Source organism: Pristiophorus japonicus, chromosome 6, assembly GCF_044704955.1.
Source record: "Pristiophorus japonicus isolate sPriJap1 chromosome 6, sPriJap1.hap1, whole genome shotgun sequence".
Classification (NCBI taxonomy): Eukaryota; Metazoa; Chordata; class Chondrichthyes; family Pristiophoridae; genus Pristiophorus; species Pristiophorus japonicus.
In genome coordinates this window covers 243,864,361-243,887,768 of record NC_091982.1, presented here as the reverse complement: position 1 = coordinate 243,887,768, position 23,408 = coordinate 243,864,361, and the positions used below count along the sequence as shown (strand labels likewise).

Sequence of the window (23,408 nt, the reverse complement as noted above, 5' to 3'; positions counted from 1 at the left end):
AGCGCAGGAGCCGGAGCTTTACTTTACATTCTGGTAGACAAGGCGGGCATTCTGACATTGTAACTTCAGGCCTAAAAATCCTTGAAATCTGAGACAGTGTAGAGGGAGCTTTACTCTGCATCTAACCCACGCTGTACCTGCTCTGGGAGTGTTTGATGGGACAGTGTAGAGGGAGCTTTACTCTGTATCTAACCCGTGCTGTGCCTGCCCTGGGAGTGTTTGATGGGACAGTGTAGAGGGAGATTTACTCTGTATCTAACCCGTGCTGTGCCTGCCCTGGGAGTGTTTGATGGGATAGTGTAGAGGGAGCTTTACTCTGTATCTAACCCATGCTGTACCTGCCCTGGGAGTGTTTGATGGGACAGTGTCGAGGGAGCTTTACTCTGTATCTAACCCATGCTGTACCTGCCCTGGGAGTGTTTGATGGGACAGTGTAGAGGGAGCTTTACTCTGTATCTAACCCGTGCTGCACCTGTCCTGGGAGTGTTTGATGGGACAGTGTAGAGGGAGCTTTACTCTGTATCTAACCCGCGCTGCACCTGTCCTGGGAGTGTTTGATGGGTCAGTGTAGAGGGAGCTTTACTCTGTATCTAACCCATGCTGTATATGCCCTGGAAGTGTTTGATGGGGACAGCGTAGAGGGAGCTTTACTCTGTATCTAACCTGTGCAGTACCTGCCCTGGGAGTATTTGATGGGACAGTGTAGCGGGAGCTTTACTCTGTATCTAACCCGTGCTGTACCTGCCCTGGGAGTGTTTGATGGGGACAGTGTAGAGGGAGCTTTACTCTGTATCTAACCCTGGGAGTGATTGATGGGAAGGATATTAGAGGGAACGGGGACAGTGAGGGTGCACTGGAATGTTACCACAGTTTATTGTTGAAGTTTACAGTGACTGGAAACATTTGAGCTTCTTTTTACTGGAAACACTGAAGCTGAAGGGAGAATGTCAAAAAGCTTTTCAAATCAAGAAAGGTTTGGACAGAGAAGTCCCATTCACCGATCACTCCTGTGCTCACTGACGCACTTTGGCTGTCAGGCTTGTGGTCCAATCCATTCATGATCTCGCCCCTCCCGAACTCTGTAACCTCATTGGACCCTACAACCCTCTGTGGAAGCAGTGTGGCACCATTTACTCAACAACAACTTGCCTTTCTACAGGGCCTCTAATGTCGTGAAGCGATTATCAAACAAAAATTGACATTAAGCCACATAAGGAGTTATTAGGGCAGGTGGCCAAATACGTGGTCGAAGAGATTGGTCATCTTAAAAGGAAGAGAGGCAGAGTTGCGGACATGTTTAGGGAGGGAATTCCAGAGCTCAGCGCCCAGGCAGCTGAAGGCACGGCATCCAATGGTGGAGCGATGAAAACTGGGGATGGACAAGAGTTGGAATAGCGACGAGATCTCGGGGGCGGGGTGGGGTTATGGTGCTGGAGGAGGTTACAGAGATAGGGAAGGTCGACGACAGGAAGGGATTTGAAAACCAGCATGAGAATTTCAAAATGGAGGCATTGCCGGACCGGGAGCCAATGTCGGTCTGCGAGCACAGGGGTCGATGGGTTCGCCCCTTTTGAGAGATTGAGTAGACTAGGTCTATATTCTCTAGAGTTTAAAAGAATGAGAGATGATCTCATTGAAACATGCAAAATTCTTTCAGGGCTTGACAGGGTAGATACAGGGAGGCTGTTTCCTCTTGATGGGGTCTCAGAATAAGGGGTCGGCCATTTAGGACTGAGATGAGGAGAAACTTCTTCACTCAGAGGGTGGTGAATCTTTGGAATTCTCTACCCCAGTGGGCTGTGGAGACTCAGTCTTTAAGTTTATTTAAGGCAGAGATCGTTAGATCTTTGAATATTAAGGGAATCAAGGGACATGGGGACAGTGCAGGAAAGTGGAGTTGAGGTTGAAGATCAACCCATCATTATCATAAGCAGTCCCTCGAACCGAGGATGACTTGCTTCCACATCAAAAAGTTCACAGGTGTTTCAATGATGGACCTAAAATTCCATGTTCCAAACTAAATTTTGAAGGGTGGAAGATGCCTGTGCGTGGATTTTTTTAACATGTGGTGGCCGTTGCACACCAGCCACCACACGGGCTTGACAGAGCTAGGTCTTGGTCCAGTAGCAAGGATTAACTAAGACGACTGGAGACCAGCTCTGCTGCACGGACCTAGTGCGCACACATATCGCAGTGTGGCCTGGTCCGTGCTGCCCCTGGGCCCTCACTTCTTCTGGGCCCCGAACTCACGCCCCTCCTGGGCCCCGATCACATCCCTCTACAATCTCTCGCCGCTCCTTCGCCCCGACCTCGCCGCTCCTGCTGTATCTGCCCACGCTCCAATCACCTGGATCTTGGTGACGTCCCTTTTCACTGCCGTTGCTCTCCTGCTCCAGCACGTGCTGCTCCCTGGAGCGGTACGCCGCCACACTGCTCCTTCCGCTCCCCGGCCTGCTCCGATGGTGCTCGCAGGCCGGGACCGCTCAGCCATGATCTTATTGAATGGAGGAGCAGGCTCGAGGGGCCGAATGGCTGACTCCTGCTCCTAATTCATATGTTCTTTCCTCCTTGTTCACTGTTGTGCTCACAAGTGAGAGGGATTCTCGCGGAGAACAATAGATGGACAACTCGTAACTACAACCGTTGATGCATCTTACATGATTATTTCAGCCTTTTGTACTGAGGTTCTGTTCACTCTGTAACACAGGAAATGCCTTGTAACATCTGCATGCTAGCTCATCACCCGAATACTAATCTTGGAATTCAACGGGCACTGGTCAAATTTTAACACCATTTCAATGCTAGCGCTTCTGGCTGCCTCCCACCCCCTCAGCACACTGAGATTTTGCACGCCTGCGTTAGGCCTGGCTTGGCCGACTCCATCCTTTCAGTTCCTGCATGCCTCCCCTTCCCCCTCTCTGTTGCAGCCAGTGGTGCGGCGAGCACAGCTCCACTACACTTTGCATTTCCACCACGCCTGAACGGAACTGAGACGCCGAACGGCGCACGCGAGCCGGACCCACGGAGGTTGGCGATGAAATCGGACCTTCGCCGCTCCCCTGTCAGTCTCCCCGCCGTCTCAGTGTCCGGCTGGGCTGGTTCTCTGTGCAGTGTTTCGTATCCGAGGTGCTGCTGCTTGTTGGTGTCAGCTTTCTGCTCTTGTCTTATGTTTTTATATCTCAGAGCCACGCAGCCTGCGCTCGAGGTGTGATTTTCACAGAGGTTTTCCTTCTTAAAACAGCGCGGACTTTGCATCCACTTGTCTCATTGTAGATCTCATATTTGCCTGTGAAAGTACAGGCCTCATGTCCTGCATGTCAGTGAAGAGGTCGCACCCCGCTCCTGGGTCAGTATAGGCCTCACCACCTGGGTCAGTATAGGCCTCACCTCCTGGGTCAGTCTAGGCCTCACCCCTTGGGTCATTATAGGTCTCACTCCCGCCTGGATGAGTATAGGGCTCACTCCCTCTTGGGCGAATATAGGCCGCAACCCCCCCCCCACCCCCGGATCAGTATAGGCTGCACCCCTTCCTGGGTTAGTATAGGCCTCGAACCTGCTTATCCAAATACAGTCCTCACCCCTGCCTGGGTCAGTAGAGGCTGCACCCCTTGGGTAATATAGGCCTCACCCATTTCTTGGTTAGTATAGGCCGCATCCCCTCGGTCAGTATAGGTGCACCCTCACCCCCCCCGCCCCCCGGGTCAGTATAGGCCTCATCTCTTCTGGGTCAGTATAGGCCTCACCCCTCCTGGGTCACTATAGACCTCGCCCCTCCTGGGCGTGTATAGGCCTCGAGCCTGCTTGTCCAAATACAAGCCTTGTGTCTGTCTGGGTGAATGCAGGCCTTGATCCCGCCTGCCCCAGCGGCCTTTTACATCAAAGTCTGCTCTCTAAACCAGCCCTAACCTGCATCGTCACCTTCCACTCCAGTTGTGCAGATTGCTGGAGGTTGGGATCACATGACCTCCAACCACCCTGCCCCTACACTCTCGCCATTGGTCGCCCGGCATGTCATCATCATGGCACCCTGCCTTCCCACGGCCAATCAGAAATCTTTGTTACCCGATTGGATGATTTTCAACTGTCAGCTGTTTTCTGACCATCGCCAATATTTACATAACTAATAAACAGAAGGGCTGAGAGAGTATGTAAAGATTTTGGGTGGGGTCACAAGCGGACCGAAGTCCCGCCACATCCTACTGTCCTAAATCATTGTAACCAAACAAAAATAATGCAACTATTTCTGGAAAATCTGCTTGGAAACACACTGAATGTTTAACTTCTGTATTGCAAATCCTGAGGCAGAGAGGGGTTCAGTCTGTAGTCCACACACAAGCATCGGAGAGCTGGTCGGGCAGACAAGGTTCTGGCACGGGAAGGACTACTGTAACTTCGTCTACAAGGACTGGATCCAGTTGGACAAACCCTTTGACGGTGAGTGAAATCACGACAGGTGCTCAGGAGTTCTTTAATCGCAGCTCTGCTGACCGTGTCCTAACTCACACCAAGTCCCACTCACCCATCACCCGCCCTGTGCTCACTGTCCGTTTCTTAACTCACAACAAGTCCCACTCACCCATCACCCGCCCTGTGCTCACTGTCCGTGTCTTAACTCACACCAAGTCCCACTCACCCATCACCACCTCCCTGTGCTCGCTTCCTGTGTCCTAACTCATACCAAGTCCCACTCACCCATCATCCCCCCTGTGCTCGCTCTCCGTGTCCTAACTCACACCAAGTCCCACTCACCCATCACCACCCCCCTGTGCTCACTGTCCGTGTCTTAACTCACACCAAGTCCCACTCACCCATCACCACCCCCCTGTGCTCACTGTCCGTGTCTTAACTCACACCAAGTCCCACTCACCCATCACCCGCCCTGTGCTCACTGCCCGTGTTCTAACTCACACCAAGTCCCACTCGCCCATCACCACCCCCCTGTGCTCGCTGCTCGTGTCCTAACTCGCACCCAGTCCCGTTCACCCATCACCCCCCCTGTGCTCGCTGCCCATGTCCTAACTCGCACCCAGTCCCACTCACCCATCACCTACTGTGTTCTCTGACGGTGTCCTAACTCGCACCCAGTCCCATTCGCCCATCACCCTGCCCCCCCACCATGCTCTCTGACTTACATTGGCTCCCGGTCCAGTAACACCTCAATTATAAAATTCTCATCCTTGTTTTCAAATCTCTCCATGGCCTCAGCCCCCTCCCTATCTCTGTAATCTCCTCCAGCCCCACAATCCCCCGAGATCTCTGCGCTCCACCAATTTTGGTTTCTTGAGCATCCCCAATTTTAATCGCCCCACCATTAGCGGCCGTGTCTGGGACCCAAGCTCTGGAATTCCCTCCCTGCCTCTCTGCCCCTCTCTCCTTCTTTAAGACGCTCCTTGAAACTTACATCTTTGACCCAAGGTTTTGGGCTCCTGTTTGACTCGGTGTCAATCTTTGTTTGATAATCGCTCCTGTGAAGCGCCTTGGGATGTTTTGCTACGTCAAAGGTGCTATATAAATGCAAGTTGTTGTTACTTACTATCTGATCCATTGCTGCTGTCCCTCGGCACTGAACTGATAAAATTAGTTCTTGTTGATACGTCCAATACCTCAATTGGGCGATGTGGTACTGAACCCCTACAGATCACCTTGGTTCCTGACCCAACCCCAAGCAGCTCAACAACAACTACTTGTATTTATACAGCTCCTGTAATGAAGTAAAGCGTCCCAAGGTGCTTCACAGAAGCAATTATCGGACAAAATTTGACACTGAGCTACATAAGGAGATATTAGGGCAGGTGACCAAAAGCTTGGTCAAGGCGAGATTTTCGGTTGGAGGTTTCTTTGGGCGCTAATGGTGGCAGGTCGGTCAAGTTTTATGCCGGGAAATGGTTTGTGTCCTCAGCCACAAAATTCATCAGCTGGGCCTTGAGTGTGGGGCGGAGCGCTAAGCGAGGCATTCCACCCCGATCTCAGCGGAGCAACTGAAAGTCCCGAGCTAAAGAGCCGGCCTTCCTGAGAGCCTTCTCTGGGGGGGGAAAAAAAAATCGCCAAATAAAACACATTCCCAATACCTTGCTCACCCCTCATAACTATACATTGCAAAAACAAAACAAAAAAAAACCCATCACACTCCTGTCATTCCCTCCCTCACCGTCGCTCAGACTGCCCGCTTTCCCAGGCAGTCCCACTAGGGGGCGCTACAGGTCGCGCTCAAAACAAACTTCATCACGGCATCGTAACCGGGGAGGCTGCACACCGGCTTACCTCGCCGCCTCTCCCCGGGTGGTACTGCTCTGCTGCCCCCCCCCCCTCCGCAAAGCCCTCACCAAAGTTCCCGGCAGGGCACTGGAAGCTGGCCGTCCGGCCAAAAAATCATTTGCATTCCCGTTACCGCCCCCTCTGGGCATCAATAGAGGCGCAAACCCAGCGAAAACCCAGCACATGGGTTTTTAAGGAGCGTCTGGAAGGAGGAAAGAAAAGGTAGAGAGGGGGAGAGGTTTAGGGAGGGAAGGTTTCGAGAGGCTTAGGGCCCAGGCAGCTGAAGGCACGGCCACCAATGGTGGAGCGATTAAAATCGCGGATGCTCAAGAAGCCAGAATTGGAGGACGCAGGCATCTCGGGGGAGTTTGTGGAGCTGGAGGAGGTTACAGCGATAGGGAGGGGCGAGAGCCATGGAGGGATTTGAAAACAAGGATAAGAATTTTAAAATCGAGGTTCTGCTGGACCGGGAGCCAATGTAGGTCAGCGAGCACAGGGTGTGATGGGTGAGCGGGACTTGGTGCGAGTTAGGACACCGGTAAATTGCACTCACTGTGATCCAAACCAATGCACTCAAGGCGGCGCGACCAGCCACAGATGTGGGAACACAGCCTCCTTTGTCGCGGCCCTCGACTAACGTCTGCCTCTGTCCTTTAGATTTTATCGATCGCTACAAGACTCCCAGAATGCCTTGGCATGACATCGCTGCAGTGGTGCATGGGAGAGCTGCTCGCAATGTAGCGCGACACTTCATTCAACGCTGGAACTTCACCAAGGTGACTCCCCCCCCCCACCCCACCCCATCTTTCACTCCCCTAGAGACCTGAAACACGGGACCGGACTGCTAACCTCAGTGAGACCCACAGCACTGAAGGGTCCAGGGAGACTGTGAATGGGAGTCTTTGCTTCGTTACCGTTCCGTGCCTGGATCGAGAGGCCACGGGTTTGTGTCACGATCCCTGCCCCCTGACGGGATGCGGGGATGGGGGCGGCCTGCGTTGGTCACTCTCCACACCCATGAGGCTGGAGGCTGAGCGCCAGTGGGAGCTTTGATGGTAAGAGTTGGGAGTGAGTCAGACTGACTGCCCCTCCTCCAACACTGGAAGGTGGCCAGGAGCAGCAACCCGAGTCGAATTACTGTCCTTAGTTTACGATGCGGAGGCCAATTGGCAATCCATGGCGAATTGAGCATAGCTGTGTATTGAACCTGGGCCCATAGGGGATCTGCATGTCTTTAGTACCAAACTGGGCACTGTCTGCACCATTGATCAATATTAATTGGTTTCAGAAGATGGAACAATGACTTTGCTCCATTCTCCATGAAAAGAGAGAAAGGCACGCATTTATATAGCACCTTTCACAACCTCAGGATGGCCCAAAAGCGTTTACAGCCAATGAAGTACTTTTTCACGTGTAGTCACTGCTGTAATGTAGGAAAAGCGGCAGCCAATTTGCGCACAGCAAGCTCCCACACGCAGCAATGTGATAATGACTAGACCTTCTCTTTTTAGTGATGTTGGTTGAGGGATAAATATTGGAGAACTCCCCCTGCTGTTCTTCGAAATAGTGCCATGGGATCTTTTATGTCCACCTGAGAGGACAGATGAGGCCTCGGTTTGACATCTCAGCTGAAAGACGGCACTTCCGACAGTGCAGCGCTCCCTCAGCACTGCGCTGGGAGTGTTGGCTGGATTTGTGTGCTCAAATCTCTGGAGTGGACTTTCTTGCATTCTTTCTTTTTCACTTGAATTAGCAAAGCAGGATTGTGGCCTTCAGGAGGTGGGGCCTGTAGTTTGGCTTTGGGCCCAGGTTCACACATGAAGTAATCGTACCAAAGAGTGGCAGATATCAGTGGAGGTCTCTTATCATTTCTCACGTCCCTGGAGTAGGACTTGAACCCATGACTTTCTGACCCAGAGACGAGAGTGCTACCCACAGATGACACGTATATTCGTAAATGAATCAAGTATTCAAACTATTCTGTCCATTTAACTTCTACACAAGTAACGTTCGGTGGTGTGTCCTTTCTATTACAGATTGTCAAAGCCAAGTATCGGCCTCTGTCCTATCCGTACCTCTTACCCAAGACTCTTTCGACATCAAGTGAGCTGCAATACCAAGTGCCAGGGTCAGTCGAAGCCCGAGTCCAGGTCTGTGTGTGTGCAACGATTTCCTGCTTTACTAAAACTCACACTAGTCACAACAAGAAAACAACGGTCACTTATATTTACATAGTCCCCTGCTCTTCTTCAAAATAATGCCATGGGATCTTTTGGGATGTTGGCCTTTATATCTAGAAGACTAGAATACAAGGTGGGGGGAGAGGTTATGCCGCAGCTATACAAAGCCCTGGTTAGACCACACCTGGAGCACTGTGAGCAGTTCTGTGCAGCACAACCTCAGGAAGGATATATTGGCCTTGGAGGGAGTGCAGCGTAGGTTTACCAGAATGATACCTGGACTGCAAGGGTTAAGTTACGAGGCGAGATTACAGAAATTACGGTTGTAATTCCTGGAATTTAGAAGGTTAAGGGGTGATCTGATCGAAGTTGTCAGGATATTAAGGGGAACTGATAGGTAGATAGAGAGAAACTATTCCCGCTGGTTGGGGAGTCTAGGACTAGGGGGCAGAGTCTAAAAATTAGAGCTAGACCTTTCAGGAGTGAAATTAGGAAACACTTCTACACACGAAGGGCGGTAGTGGATGGGAACTCTCTTCCACAAACGGCAATTGATGCTAGATCAATTGTTAATTTTAAATCGGAGATTGATAGCTTTCTGTTAACCAAAGGTATTAAGGCAGGTGGATGGAGTTAGGTCACAGACTAGCCATGATCACATTGAATGGCAGAACAAGCTCGAGGGGCTGAATGGCCTCCTCCGGCTCCAATGTTCCCATCCACCTGAGTGAACAGACGGCACATCCGGCAGTGCAGCACTCCCTCAGCACTGCACTGGGAGTGTCAACCTGGATTTGTGTGCTCAAGTCCCTGGAGTGGACTTTCTTGCCTTATTTCTTTTTCACTTGGACTGGGAGAGCAGGATTGTAGCCCTCAGGAGGTGGGGCCTGTAGTTTGGATTTGGGCCCAGGTTCACCGATGAAGTAATCGTACCACAGAGTGGCAGCTATCAGCGGAGATCTCTTATCGTATTCTAAGAAATACGTGATGCAGATGTTAGCTTGGTGCAGGTTAGCCCGTGGAGAGAAAGGTGGCGATCATGACAGCAGGTTCAACAGATCCTCTTGTAGTGACGTTCTCCAGTTTAACAACAACAACTTGCGTTTATATAACTCCTTTAACGTAATAAAACAACCCAAGGTGCTTCACAGGAGCCATTATCAAACATAAGGAGGCATTTGGGCAGATGGCCAAAAGCTTGGTCAAAAAGGTCGGTTTTAAAGAGCATCTTAAAAGAGGAGAGAGAGGTGGCGAGGCGGAGAGCTTTAGGGAGGGAATTCCAGAGCTCGGGGCCCAGGTACCTGAAGTCACGGCCGCCAATGGCAAAACGAAGGACATCAGGGATGCATGAGAGGCCAGAATTGGAGGAGGGCAGAGATCTCAGAGAGTTTTGGCACTGGAGGAGGTTACAGAGATAAGGAGTAGTGGAGGTAGGGGGTCAGGGAGGCGATGAGCTATGTAATGCACATTAAAGGGATAATTTTACTGCTGTCAAGGAGCCACAGACCAAAGTAACTGGTTCATGGCTGCCGGCCTGGGCCAGGGTGGTGATTGCCCGATGGTCAAGGCCCGGGGACCATCAAACAAGCTGAACCAAATATTTGTGTATTTATATCCCATGAGTGTAACTATCTGGATTTCCACCTGTCCTTATAAGAACATAAGAACGTGAGAAATAGGAACAGGAGCAGGCCATATGTCCCCTCGAGCCTGCTCCGCCATTTAATAAGATCATGGCTGATCTGATCATGGACTCAGCTCCACTTCCCTGTCTGCTCCTCATAACCCATTATCCCCTTTCATTCAAGAAACCGTCTATTTCTGTCTTAAATTTATTCAATGTCTCAGCTTCTCTTCCGTAATTTGACTGCGTATCAGTTTATTACCTTTCTCCTTTTCTATTTACTTATTATCCTCCAGTGGGGTAACGCAAGGTTCTGTGCTGGGGCCCCAGCTGTTTACATTGTACATTAATGATTTAGATGAGGGAATTAAATGTAGTATCTCCAAATTTGCGGATGACACTAAGTTGGGTGGCAGTGTGAGCTGCAAGGAGGATGCTATGAGGCTGCAGAGTGACTTGGATAGGTTAGGTGAGTGGGCAAATGCATGGCAGATGAAGTATAATGTGGATAAATGTGAGGTTATCCACTTTGGTTGTAAAAACAGAGAGACAGACTATTATCTGAATGGTGACAGATTAGGAAAAGGGGAGGTGCAACGAGACCTGGGTGTGATGGTACATCAGTCATTGAAGGTTGGCATGCAGGTACAGCAGGTGGTTAAGAAGGCAAATGGCATGTTGGCCTTCATAGCGAGGGGATTTGAGTACAGGGGCAGGGAGGTGTTACTACAGTTGTACAAGGCCTTGGTGAGGCCACACCTGGAGTATTGTGTACAGTTTTGGTCTCCTAACTTGAGGAAGGACATTCTTGCTATTGAGGGAGTGCAGCGAAGATTCACCAGATGGCGGGACTGACATATCAAGAAAGACTGGATCAACTGGGCTTGTATTCACTGGAGTTCAGAAGAATGAGAGGGGATCTCATAGAAACGTTTAAAATTCTGACGGGTTTAGACAGGTTAGATGCAGGAAGAATGTTCCCAATGTTGGGGAAGTCCAGAACCAGGGGTCATAGTCTAAGGATAAGGGGTAAGCCATTTAGGACCGAGATGAGGAGAAACTTCTTCACCCAGAAAGTGGTGAACCTGTGGAATTCTCTACCACAGAAAGTTGTTGAGGCCAATTCACTAAATATATTCAAAAAGGAGTTAGATGTAGTCCTTACTACTAGGGGGATCAAGGGGTATGGCAAGAAAGCAGGAATGGGGTAACTGAAGTTGCATGTTCAGCCATGAACTCATTGAATGGCGGTGCAGACTCGAAGGGCCGAATGACCTATTTTCTATGTTTCTATGTTTTCCACTTGAACTTATTCTGACCCTCACACACACACTCACACACACACACGCACACTTACTCACTTACTCACTCACACACTCTCACACTCTCACACTCTCACACTCTCACACTCTAACACACTCACGCACACACTCACACACTCACACACATGCACATACACACTCACACTCACACACACACATGCACATACGCATGCGCACACAGACACACACACACATATACACACACATACACACACAAACTCTCATACACACATGCACACACACCCACACTCACACTCTCATGTAGGTGTGAGAATTGCAGAAGTGGTAAGTTGTGAGGGTGAGGTGAAGCAATGCCTGTGAGGTATGAGTCGTGTTTGGTAGGTGAGTGATGGGGACGTGGTGCATTGAGCAGTGTGTGAGGCTCGAGGTGCAGATGGTGGGATATGGCATTTGGAGAGGTATTTACTAACTCATGTGAGGTCAATAAACTTCTTCCTGTACTGCGTCCAGGTCCTCGGGGCTATACTGCTGGCATTCACCACAGCAGCTATCTGCTCTTATTGGATTTGAGACATTTGACTCTCTCCGTGAGTTGACCTCCTGCATCACAGCCTCCAGTGCTGCACCGGAGAACCTGGGCACACGCTGTCTCCCCTCTTTTGACATAATTGTTTTTTTTTTCTCCTCCCAGTCTATTCCCCAGCCAGTTGAAGGGGCTGCTGCATGCTAAGAGGTGAAGATTGCCTTTAAGAAGTGCAGACTGTCTTTGAGCGGTGCAGACTGCCTTTAAGAGGTGCAGACTGCCTTTAAGAGGTGCAGACTGACTTTATGAAGTGCAGGCTAGCTTTAATTGGTGCTAGCCTTGCATGAACGTGGGCTCTTGCTGAGCATTCAGTCACTCAGCAGTTGGTCAGCGCTGGGTTGAAAGTTGCAATCACGCTAATCATCATGCAGTGTGAAGTTTGCATGCTGCCTGCCTTCCTTTGAAAGCTCGGGGTGATCACGCATCCCAATCCCTGTGCCCATTTTCAGTGGCAAATGAATTTCTGGGCCCATATCTGATCATTGCCACATTGCTGTTTGTGGGAGCTTATTGTGCACAAATTGGCTGCCGTGTTTCCGACAGTGACTACACTTGGAAAAAGTACTTCATTGTCAGTGAAGCGATTGGGTTGTCGTGAGATTGTGAAAGGCATTGTAAATCCTTTCTGTAAATCTGTTTTCCACCCCTGCCACAGTACCGAAACAGCTCTTATCAAAGTCACAAATGACATCCTTTGTGAGTGTGACAAAGGTAAACTATCCCTCCTCATCCTTCGCGACCTGTCTGCAGCCTTTGACACAGGTGACCACTCCATCCTCCTCCAAAGCCTTCCCACCAATGTCCAGCTGGGTGGGACTGCATTCGCCTGGTTCCATTCTTATCTCTCTAATCTTAGCCAGAAAATCTCCTCAATGGCTTCTCTTCCCACTCCCACACCGTTACCTCTGGTGTCCCCCAAGGATCTATCCTTGGCCCCCTCTTATTTCTCATCTATATGCTGCCCCTTGGCGATATCATCCGAAAACACGGAGTCAGTTTCCACATGTACGCTGACGACACCCAGCTCTACCTCTCCACTACTTCTCTTGACCTCTCCAAGGTCTCTAAATTGTCAGATTGCTTGTCCGACATCCAGTACTGGATGAGCAGAAATGTTCTCCAGTTAAATATTGGGAAGACTGAAGCCATTATCTTTGATCCCCGCCACAAACTGCGTTCCTTAGCCACCGACTCCATCCCTCTCCCGAGCATCAATATGAGGCTGAACCAGACTGTTCACAACCTAGGTGTCACATTTGACCCTGAAATGAGTTTCCAGCCATATATCCGCGGCATAACTAAAACCGCCTTTTTCCACCTCCGTAACATTGCTTGTCTCCGCCCCACTTCTGCCTCAGCTCTTCTGCTGCTGAAACCCTCTCGACTGGACTGTACCTCTGTACCACTCTTGGCTGGCTTCCCACATTCTACCCTACATAAACTTGAAGTCATCCAAAACTCAGAAGCCCGTGTGTCCTAACTCGCACCAAGTCCCGATCACCCACTCCCCTGTGCTCGCTGACCTACATTGGCTCCCGGTTAAACAACGCCTCGATTTCAAAATTCTCATCCTTGTTTACAAATCCCTCCATGGCCTCACCCCTCCCCATCTCTGTAATCTCATTCAGCCTTACAACTCCACGATATGTCTGCGCTCTTCAATTTCTGCCCAACCTCATTATAACTGCTCAACCATTGGTGGACGTGCCTTCAGCTGCCTGGGCCCCAAGCTCTGGAACTCCCTCCCTAAGCCTCTTCCTCTCTCTTTCCTCATTTAAGACGCTCCTTAAAACCTACCTCTTTAACCAAATTTTTGGTCATCTGCCTTAGTTTCTTTTGTGGCTCGGTGTCAAATTGATCTGTTTTGTCTTGTTAACACTGCTGTGAAGCGCCTTGGGACATTTTACTATGTTAAAGGCGCTATATAAATAAAAGTGATTATTATTATTATTATCTTTATGAGGTAACTGAACTGAAGGACTATAGGATATAGCCTGGCTCCACAATAAGGTTGGAAAATAAGACCCCGCACTGGTAACAAACCAATGCTTTTTAAAACTCTCCATATCTTCCAGGTGCTGCGATCGGCTGCTGATTGGTCGTGTGGTATTAAATATCACGAAGAATCCATTCACAATGCTTACGTACATGTGATTGAAAACAGCAAACACTTCATCTACATCGAGGTGCGTACCAGCCCCATGCTGGGAGTACAGTCCCTCATCACTGAGTGCAAGCGTTGGTGCTCAACGTGTACTGGGCGAGGTTTTGTGTCATTTAGCAATGTTCTAGGATGTAGCAAGTCATACACCATATACAGTACACACCGCGTACAAAAACATAAGAATTAGGAGCAGGAGTAGGCCATTGGAAGTAAGCTTTGCACCACACAAGTGCCAGGCAATGACTATCTCCAACAAGCGAGAGTCGAATCACCGGCCCTCTGCATTACCATCACCGAACCCCCATCATCAACATCCTGGGGGTCACCATTGATCAGAAGCTTAACTGGACCAGCCACATAAATACTGTGACTACAAGAACAGGTCAGAGGCTGGGTATTCTGCGGCGAGTGTCTCACCTCCTGACTCCCCTGAAGCCTTTCCACTATCTACAAGGCACAAGTCAGGTGTGTGATGGAATACTCTCCACTTGCCTGGATGAGTGCAGCTCCAACAACACTCGAGAAGCTCAGCACCATCCAGGACAAAGCAGCCCGCTTGATTGGCACCCCATCCCCCACCTTCAACATTCACTCCCTCCACCACCGGAGCACCGTGGCTGCAGTGTGTACCATCTACAAATGCACTGCAGCAACTCGCCAAGGCTTCTTCGGCAGCACCTCCCAAACCTGCGACCTCTACCACCTAGAGGGACAAGGGCAGCAGGTGCATTGGAACACCACCACCTCCAAGTTCCTCTCCAAGTCACACATCATCCTGACTTGGAAATATATCGCCGTTCCTTCATCGTTACTGGGTCAAAATCCTGGAACTCCCTCCCTAACAGCACTGTGGGAGCACCTTCACCACACGGACTGCAGCAGTTCAAGAAAGCGGCTCACCACCACCACCTTCTAAAGGGCAATTAGGGATGGGCAATAAATGCCAGCCTTGCCAGCGATGCCCACATCCCATGAACAAAAAAAAGAAGCTATATACAGTGCACAGCGGGTCCACAATATACAACCTCCAATGTATACATAATGGTGGTTGCAGGGAGGAGGGGATGGACAAGAGACTATAGTCAGACGCATACAGAGACCTCGGAAGGTTGTAGGGCTGGAGCACATTACAAAGATAGGGAGCAGACGAGGCCATAGAGGGATTTGAAAAGAAGGATGATAATAAACTGGCAGACCGATAGGTTAACAAGGAGAGGGGACGATGGGTGAACGGGGCTTGGCACGAGTTAGGAGACGGGCAGCAAAGTTTTGGATGAGCTGAAGTTTACGGAGGGTGCAAGGTGGGAGGCTGGCCAGGACAGCGTTGGCGTAGTCGGGCCTGGTGCGGAGGAGAGCACGGAGGAGAGTTTGAGCAGCAGATGTGAACTTTCCAGAAGGACTGATGGCAGCGGGGAGGTCTGATAGCGAGAGGCTCTGAGATGGGTTGGGGGTGGAGATCAATGTCTCGCACAGACTCAGTGAAAGGAAAACTCGCGTGAAAGACCTTGCTCATCTTTACTCCTCCTTCTTTTACCCCCTTTGTGTCTGATCAGAACCAGTTCTTAATCAGCTGCGCTGACAACAAGTACGTCTACAACAAGATTGGGGATGCCATTGTTCAGCGAATCCTGAGAGCCTACAGGTAACGGACGTACCAAAGCTTCACAGCCAATGAAGTACTCTTTGAAGTGTGGTCACTGTTGTAATGTAGGAAATGTGGCAGCTAATTTGCGCACAGCAAGATCCCACAAACAGCAATGTGATAATGACCAAATAGTATCTTTTTAGTGATGTTGATTTAGGGATAAATATTGTCCTAGGAAAGAAAGAAAGACTTACATTAATATAGTGCCTTTCATGACCACCAGACGTCTCAAAATACCTTACAGCCAATGAAGGACTCCCGGGAGATCTCTCCTGCTCTTCTCCGAAATAGTGCTGTGGGAACTTTTGTGTCCACCTGAGAGATCATAGGAACATAAGAAATAGGAGCAGGAGTAGACTATTTGGCCCCTCGAGCCTGCTCCGCCATTCAATAAGATCATGGCTGATCTTCTACCTCAACTCCACTTTCCTGCATATCCCTATATCCCTTGATTCCCTTAATCTCCAAAGATCGATCTATCTTGAATATACTCAACGACTGAGCCTCCACAGCCCTCTGGGGTAGAGAACTCTAAAGATTCACCACCCTCTGAGTGAATACATTTTTCCTCATCTCAGTCCTAAATGGCCGACCCCTTATTCTGAGACTGTGACCCCTGGTTCTAGACTCCCCAGCCAGATGAAACATCCTCCCTGCATCTACCCTGTCAAGCCCTGTAAGAATTTTGTATGTTTCAATGAGATCACCTCTCATTATTCTCAGCTCTAGAGAACATAGGCCTAGTCTACTCAATCTCTCCTCATAGGACAATCCCCCCCATCTTGGGAATCAGTCTCGTGAACCTTTGTTGCACTCCCTCAATGGCAAGTAGATCATTCATTAGGTAAGGAGACCAAAACTGTACACAATACTCCAGATGCCGCCTCACCAGAGCCCTATATAATTGCAGTAAGATGTCTTTACTCTTTTACTCAAATCCTCTTGTAATTAAGGCCAACATACCATTTGCTTTCTTAATTGCTTGCATGTTAACTTTCAGTGATTCGTGTACAAGGACCCCCAGGTCCCTCTGAACACCAACATTTCCCAATCTCTCACCATTTAAAAAATACTCTGCTTTTCTATTTTTCCTACCAACTTCACATCTCTCCACATTATATTCCATTTGTCATGTTCTTGCCCACTCACTTAGCCTGTTTCTATCCCTTTGAAGCCTCTGTCCATTAGCCAATCCTCAATCCATGCTAGTATATTACCCCCAATCCCATGAGTCCTAATTTTGTTTAATAACATCTTGAATGGCAACTTATCGAATGCCTTCAGAAAATCCAAGTACGCCACATCCACAGGTTCCCCCTTATCTATTCTGCAAGTTACAACCTCAAAAAACACTAACAGATTCATCAAACATGATTTCACTTTCATCAATATATGCTGACTCTGTCCAATCATATTATTTTCTAAGTGCCCTGATACCACATCCTTAATAATAGATGCTAGCAATTTCCCTACGACTGATGTCAGGCTAACTGGTCTGTAATTCTCCGTTTTCTCTCTTCCCTCCTATCTTAAATAGCAGGGTTACATTTGCTAGCTTCCAATTCGCGGGAACCGTTCTACAATCTATGGAATTTTGAAAGATTACAACCAATGTATCCACTATCTCTGTAGCCACCCCTTTCAAAACCCTAAGATGTAGGCCATCAGGTCCAGGGGATTTATTGGCTTTCAGTCCCATTAAGACGGGGCCTCAGTTTAAAGTCTTATCCAAAAGACGAGGGCTGAGGCAGAGACAAGCACAGTGTGGACAGAAGACTCCACCGTCACAGCCATTTCACTAAAGTGCATGCATATAAAGTTCCCCCACTGCGTCTGTCCTGGTATAGCTCTAGGGCATAGGAACAGGATTAGGCCATTCAGCCCCTCGAGTCTCTTCCGTCATTCAATCAGATCATGACTGATCTGTATATTAAAGAAAGAAAAGACTTAGATTTATATAGCGCCGTTCACAGCCACCAGATGTCTCAAAGCACTTTACAGCCAATTAAGTAATTTTGGAGTGTAGTCGCTGTTGTAATGTGGGATATCTTAAATTTAACTCAATATACTCGCCTCGGTTCCATAACTCTTAATACCTTTACCGAACAAAAAACTTTCAATCTCAGTTTACAAAGATCCAATCGACCCTCAGCCTCAACAGCTTTTTTGGGGAGAGAGTTCCTGATTTCCACGAACCTTTGTATGAAGAAGTGGTTCCTGACATCACCCCTGAACGGCCTGGCTCTAATTTAAAGTTGTGCTTCCTTGTTCTGGACTCCCCCACCAGAGGAAATAGTTTCTCTCTACCCTATCTGTTGTGTATGCAATAACTGTTTGACTGAGAACTGTTTAACTCCAAGAAGTATGACCTTGGCTCTGCTTTATTAAGGCCCATAGTGACTAATATACCAAATGGCTGGCCTTTTATACTTGGGCTGCACACATGGCAGCCCAATGGCTTCCAATAGTGACGCCATCTAGTGGCTAGTGATCCAAAAAGTACATACTTGACAAAACCCCCCTCTGAGATATTAACACAGTCTTTTACAAATTGAGATGATCTGGTGTTTTACGCTCCCGGGTTGACCGTCTCGGTTCAACTCCAGCCTTGGGTGAGTGTTCAGAGTCTGCTGTGACTGGTGGCTGGGTGGCTGACCTGGTGGGAGTGGCAATGGCCATGTCAGGGATTGAAAGTCCATTTTCATTGAACATGTCAGTGATTGAAAGCCCCGATTCACTGGTGACCACTGAGTCCTCTGATGACTGGGGGTAGGTTGGTTGGTCGTCGATTGTCTCTTCCTCCGACTGTTCCGGTTCGTCTGTGTGCCGCAGCTTTGTCTGATCCAAATGTTTCCTGCATATTTGCCCATTTTTGAGCTTGACAATAAATATTCTGTTTCCTTCCTTGCACATGACAGTACCAGCGATCCACTTGGGATCCTGACCATATACAGGATCATTTACAGAAATATCGCGTGACACAGCTGTGCGATCATGATACCCTTGCTGACTTTGTCTTCTATATTCAACATGATTATTCAAGTCAGGGTGTACAAGAGATAGCTTGGTCTTAAGACCTCTCTTCATCACTAGTTCAGCAGGCGAGTCCCCGGTAAGCATTGTGGTCTTGTTCTGTAACTAAGCAGTATGCATGACAGGTGGGTCTACAGTGACCCTTGGGTTACTCACTTCATACTCTGCTTTATGATTTGGATAGCACCTTCTGCTTGCCCATTGGATGCAGGTTTGAACGGTGCTGACCTTATATATTTGCTATCATTGAGTTTGATGAACTCTTGAAACTCCTGACTGGTGAAGCACGATCCGTTGTCGCTAACAACGATGTCAGGCAGACCATGTGTCGCGAACATGACACTGAGATTCTCAATGGTAGCTGTGGATGTGCTGGATGACATGATTATACACTCTATCCACTTCGAATATGCATCCACCGCAATTAAAAACATTTTCCCCAGGAAGGGACCTGCAAAATCTATGTGGATCCTGGACCATGGTTTGGCCGGCCACGACCACAGACTCAGCGGTGATTCAGTTGGTGCTTTGCTGAGCAGCATGCAAGTGTTGCACTGATGCACACATGATTCCAGCTCAGAGTCAATTCCCGGCCACCATACATGAGAACTGGCAATGGCTTTCATCGTTACAATGCTGGGATGTGTGCTATGTAGCTCACGTACAAATTTCTCTCTCCCTTTCTTGGGCATAACAACACGATTGTCCCACAGTATACAATCCGACTGAATAGACAGTTCGTCTTTGCGACGGATGGAAGGTTTGGTCTCCTCGCACATTTGCTTGGGTATGGCAGACCAATCACCTTTGAGGATGCAACTCTTCACCACCGATAAAATTGGGTCCTGGCTGGTCGAGGTTTTAACTTGTTGAGTCGTGACAGGGGTTCCTTCACTCTCAAAAGCATCCATAATTAACAATAGGTCCGCCGGTTGTCGTGTTTCCACCTCCGGTGTGGGCAACGGCAGACAGCTCAAAGCATCGGCACAATTCTTGGTGCCAGATCTATGGCGAATGACATAATCATAAGTGGATAATATCAGCACCCACCTCTGGATGCTGGGTGAAGCATTGGTATTGATACTTTTGATTTCAGAGAACAGTGAAATGAGCGGTTTGTGATCTGTCTCCAGTTCAAACCGAAGACCCAAAAGGTACTGATGCATCTTTTTAACCTCATACACACAGGCAAGTGCTTCTTTCTCTACCATGCTGTCGGCTCTTTCCGCTTTAGACAAACATTTTGAAGCATACGCGACGGGTTGAAGTTTACTCGACTCATTAGCATGTTGGAGTACGCAACCAATTCCATATGACGAAGCATCACAGGTCAATACTAAACGTTTACATGGGTCATAATGTACCAGCAGCTTGTTAGAGCAAAGCAGATTAATGGCTTTCTCAAAAGCTCTGTCTTGAGACGCACCACACACCCAGTTGTCGCCTTTTCTTAGTAGCATCAGCAATGGTTCTAATAAGGTGCTCAATTTAGGTAGGAAGTTACTGAAGTAGTTGAGTAGACTCAGGAACGAACGCAGCTCCATCACATTCTGCGGCTTGGGTCCATTCTTGATGGCCTTGGTTTTCGCGTCCGTGGGCCTGATGCTGTCAGCAGCAACTTTCCTCCCCAGGAATTCGACCTCTGGTGCCATGAAGACACACTTCGAGCGTTTCAGTCTGAGTCCCACTTTGTCCAGATAATGTAGAAACTCTTCCAGGTTGTTCAGATGTTCGGCGATGTCACGACCTGTGACCAGGATGTCATCTTGGAACATGATGGTTCTGGGAACGGACTTCAGTAGACTCTCCATGTTCCTCTGAAATATTGCTGCAGCCAAGCGAATTCCAAATGGGCACCTGTGATAAATAAACAGTCCTTTATGCGTGTTAATGCACGTAAGTCTCTTTGACGTCTCGACCAACTCCTGTGTCATGTAGGCCGACGTCAAATCCAGTTTGGTGAACGACTTCCCCCCGGCTAGCGTTGCAAACAAGTCATCAGCCTTAAGTTAAGGGTACTGATCCTGTTTCAAAACCCTATTGTTCGTAGCCTTGTCGTCTCCACAGATTCCGACTGTGCCATCGCTTTTCAGCACAGGAACAATGGGGCTGGCCCATTCATTAAATTCAACCAGTGATATGATTCCTTCAAGCTGGAGTCTGTCCAGTTCGGTTTCGCCCTTCTCCCTCATCATATACGGAACTGCCCGAGATGGTCTTGCATCTGAGTCCACGTGGATCTGCACTTTGGCTCCCGTGAAGTTGCCGATGCCTGGTTCGAACAGCGAGGGGAACTTGCTCAGTACTTGGGCACATGTATCTTGCTCCGACAACAACGCCTTGATGTCGTTCCAGTCGCATCTGATTTTTTCAAGCCAGTTCCTGCTGAACAGCATTGGGTCATTGCCTGGGACAATCCACAGCGGTAACCCGTGAACCACACCGTCATACGACACTTTAATTGTGGCACTGCCAATCTCCGTTATGAGTTCTTTGGTGTGCGTGCGCAACTTGGCATTAACTGGACTCAGCCTGGGCCTCATAGCCTTAGTATCCCACAGCTTGTCGAATGCTCTCTGGCTCATTATCGATTGACTCGGCCCCGTGTCCAGTTCCATCGATATCTGCACCCCATTAAGTTTCACGTTGATCAATATCGGTTTGCTCTTAGTTAGGAAGGAGTACAGTCCATACACTTCCTCCTCTGGTATCTCGGATTGCATATCCGGATCCGCGCTAGTTGACCATCATCACTCCGCATGGTGTGTCGCAGCACGCTTGCTCATCTGCGGACACTTACGCTGGAGATGCCCCACTCTCAGACAGCCTTTGCAACTATATTGCTTCAACCGGCACTGCTGGTGCCGGTGATTTCCCCCACAATGCCAACATGGAGAAATCGGATGCATTCCCGCTGGCGGACTTTGGGCAGTCACAGGTTTCGTGTACGCAGTCGGGTAGGCCCTGCCATGTGCCGCTCTGCCGAACGCCGAATCGATCATACTTACAGTACTTGCCGAGTTTTGATTTTTCACTGATAGCTGCTTTAGACTTCTAGCTGTCGTCATGCATGACTGAGCGATCGTGATGGCCCTGTTCAAGTCCAACATCTTCACTGCCAGTTATCCTGCGCAGGATCACCTCATGGTTGATGGCGAGTACGAAGAAGTCCCGCAGCATGTCTGCAACACAGCCCCGAACTTACACGGTCCCGCTAGACATCTCGGGTCGGCAACGAACTCTACCACATTCTGGCCCTCTGAGCGAACGTGCGAGTAAAATCTGTATCTTGAGATGATGATGCCTTCGTCTGGCTTAAGGTGGTCCTGTACCAGTGTACACAATTCTTCATACGTCTTCTCCGTTGGACTCACAGGCAGGAGTAGATTCTTTATCAGACCATAAATTTTTGGACCACAAACCGTGAGGAACATTGCCCGGTGCTGATCTACGTCGCTGACCCCCTCCATTTTATTGGCCACAAAGAACTGGCTCAAACGGCTCACAAAGTCTGCCCAATCTTCTCCTTCCACAAATCACTCCAACAATCCAATTGTGCTCATTTTTGCATGCAAAGGTTCTTGTTGCCTCGTCACCAAATGTTGTGTATGCAATAACTGTTAGACTGAGTAATGTTTAACTCCAAGAGGTATGATCTTGGCTATGCTTTATTAAGGCTCAAAGTGACTAATATACCAAATGGCTGGCCTTTTATACTTGGGCTGCACACACATGGGCAAGTGACGCCATCTAGTGGCTAGTGATCCCAAAAGTACATACATGACAGGTTATTAACTCCATTGTGTTAGACGGACGGGAAGTCAAACTAAATGCTGGAAACACTCAGCAGGTCAGGCAGCATGTGTGGAGAGAGAATCAGAGTTAACATTTCGGGTCGATGACCTTTCATCAGAACTGGAAAAAGTTAGAGATGTTGCAGGTTTTTTGCAAGTGCAGGGGCAGTGAAAGGTGGGAGGGGAGGAAAGAATAAAAGGGAAGGTCTGTGAGATATCTGACCAACCACAAGAAGGGAAGTTAAAGCAATGAAGAAAGAAAGACTTGGATTTATATAGCGGCCTTTCACGATCACCAGACCTCTCAAAGCGCTTTACAGCCAATGAAGTACTTTTGGAGTGTAGTCACTGTTGTAATGTAGGGAACATGGCAGCCATTTTTCGCACAGCAAGCTCCCACAACCAGTAATGTGTTAAGGATCAGATAATCTGTTTCGTTGTGTTGATTGAGGGATCAATATTGGCCAGGACACCGAGGATAACTCCCCTGCTCTTCTTCGAAATAGTGCCATGGGATCTTTTACATCCACTTGAGAGGGCAAACGGGGCCTCGATTTAACGACTCATCCGAAAGACGGCACCTCCGACAGTGCAGCACTCCCTCAGTAATAGACTGGAGTGCCAGCCTGGATTTATGTGCTCAAGTCCCCACAACCTTCTGACTCAGAGGCAAGAGTGCTACCCACTGAGCCACAACTGACACTTAAGGTCAGAGCGAAGAGCAGAACTTCTTCAAGGTGGGCATTCCTGGAAAAGAAGTGGCAGTGAATTAAACACCAAGACAAAGCGGATGCTGGAAATCTGAAATAAAAACAGAAAATGCTGGAAACACTGAGCGGTCAGGCAG

The 23,408-nt window shown here is 48.8% G+C and overlaps 1 protein-coding gene across 4 annotated transcripts in view; it reads left to right on the top strand.

Moving 5' to 3' along the window:
* LOC139266017 (phospholipase D1-like) overlaps positions 1-23,408 on the top strand; it is a 291,725-nt gene that overhangs the window by 250,908 nt on the left and 17,409 nt on the right. For all 4 annotated transcript variants that reach the window (XM_070883772.1, XM_070883773.1, XM_070883771.1 and 1 more), the window contains 5 exons: positions 4,306-4,434; positions 6,913-7,031; positions 8,292-8,405; positions 14,001-14,111; positions 15,643-15,731. In XM_070883772.1, the coding sequence (XP_070739873.1) occupies positions 4,306-4,434; positions 6,913-7,031; positions 8,292-8,405; positions 14,001-14,111; positions 15,643-15,731 (562 nt within the window). The remainder of the gene's footprint in view (positions 1-4,305; positions 4,435-6,912; positions 7,032-8,291; positions 8,406-14,000; positions 14,112-15,642; positions 15,732-23,408) is intronic.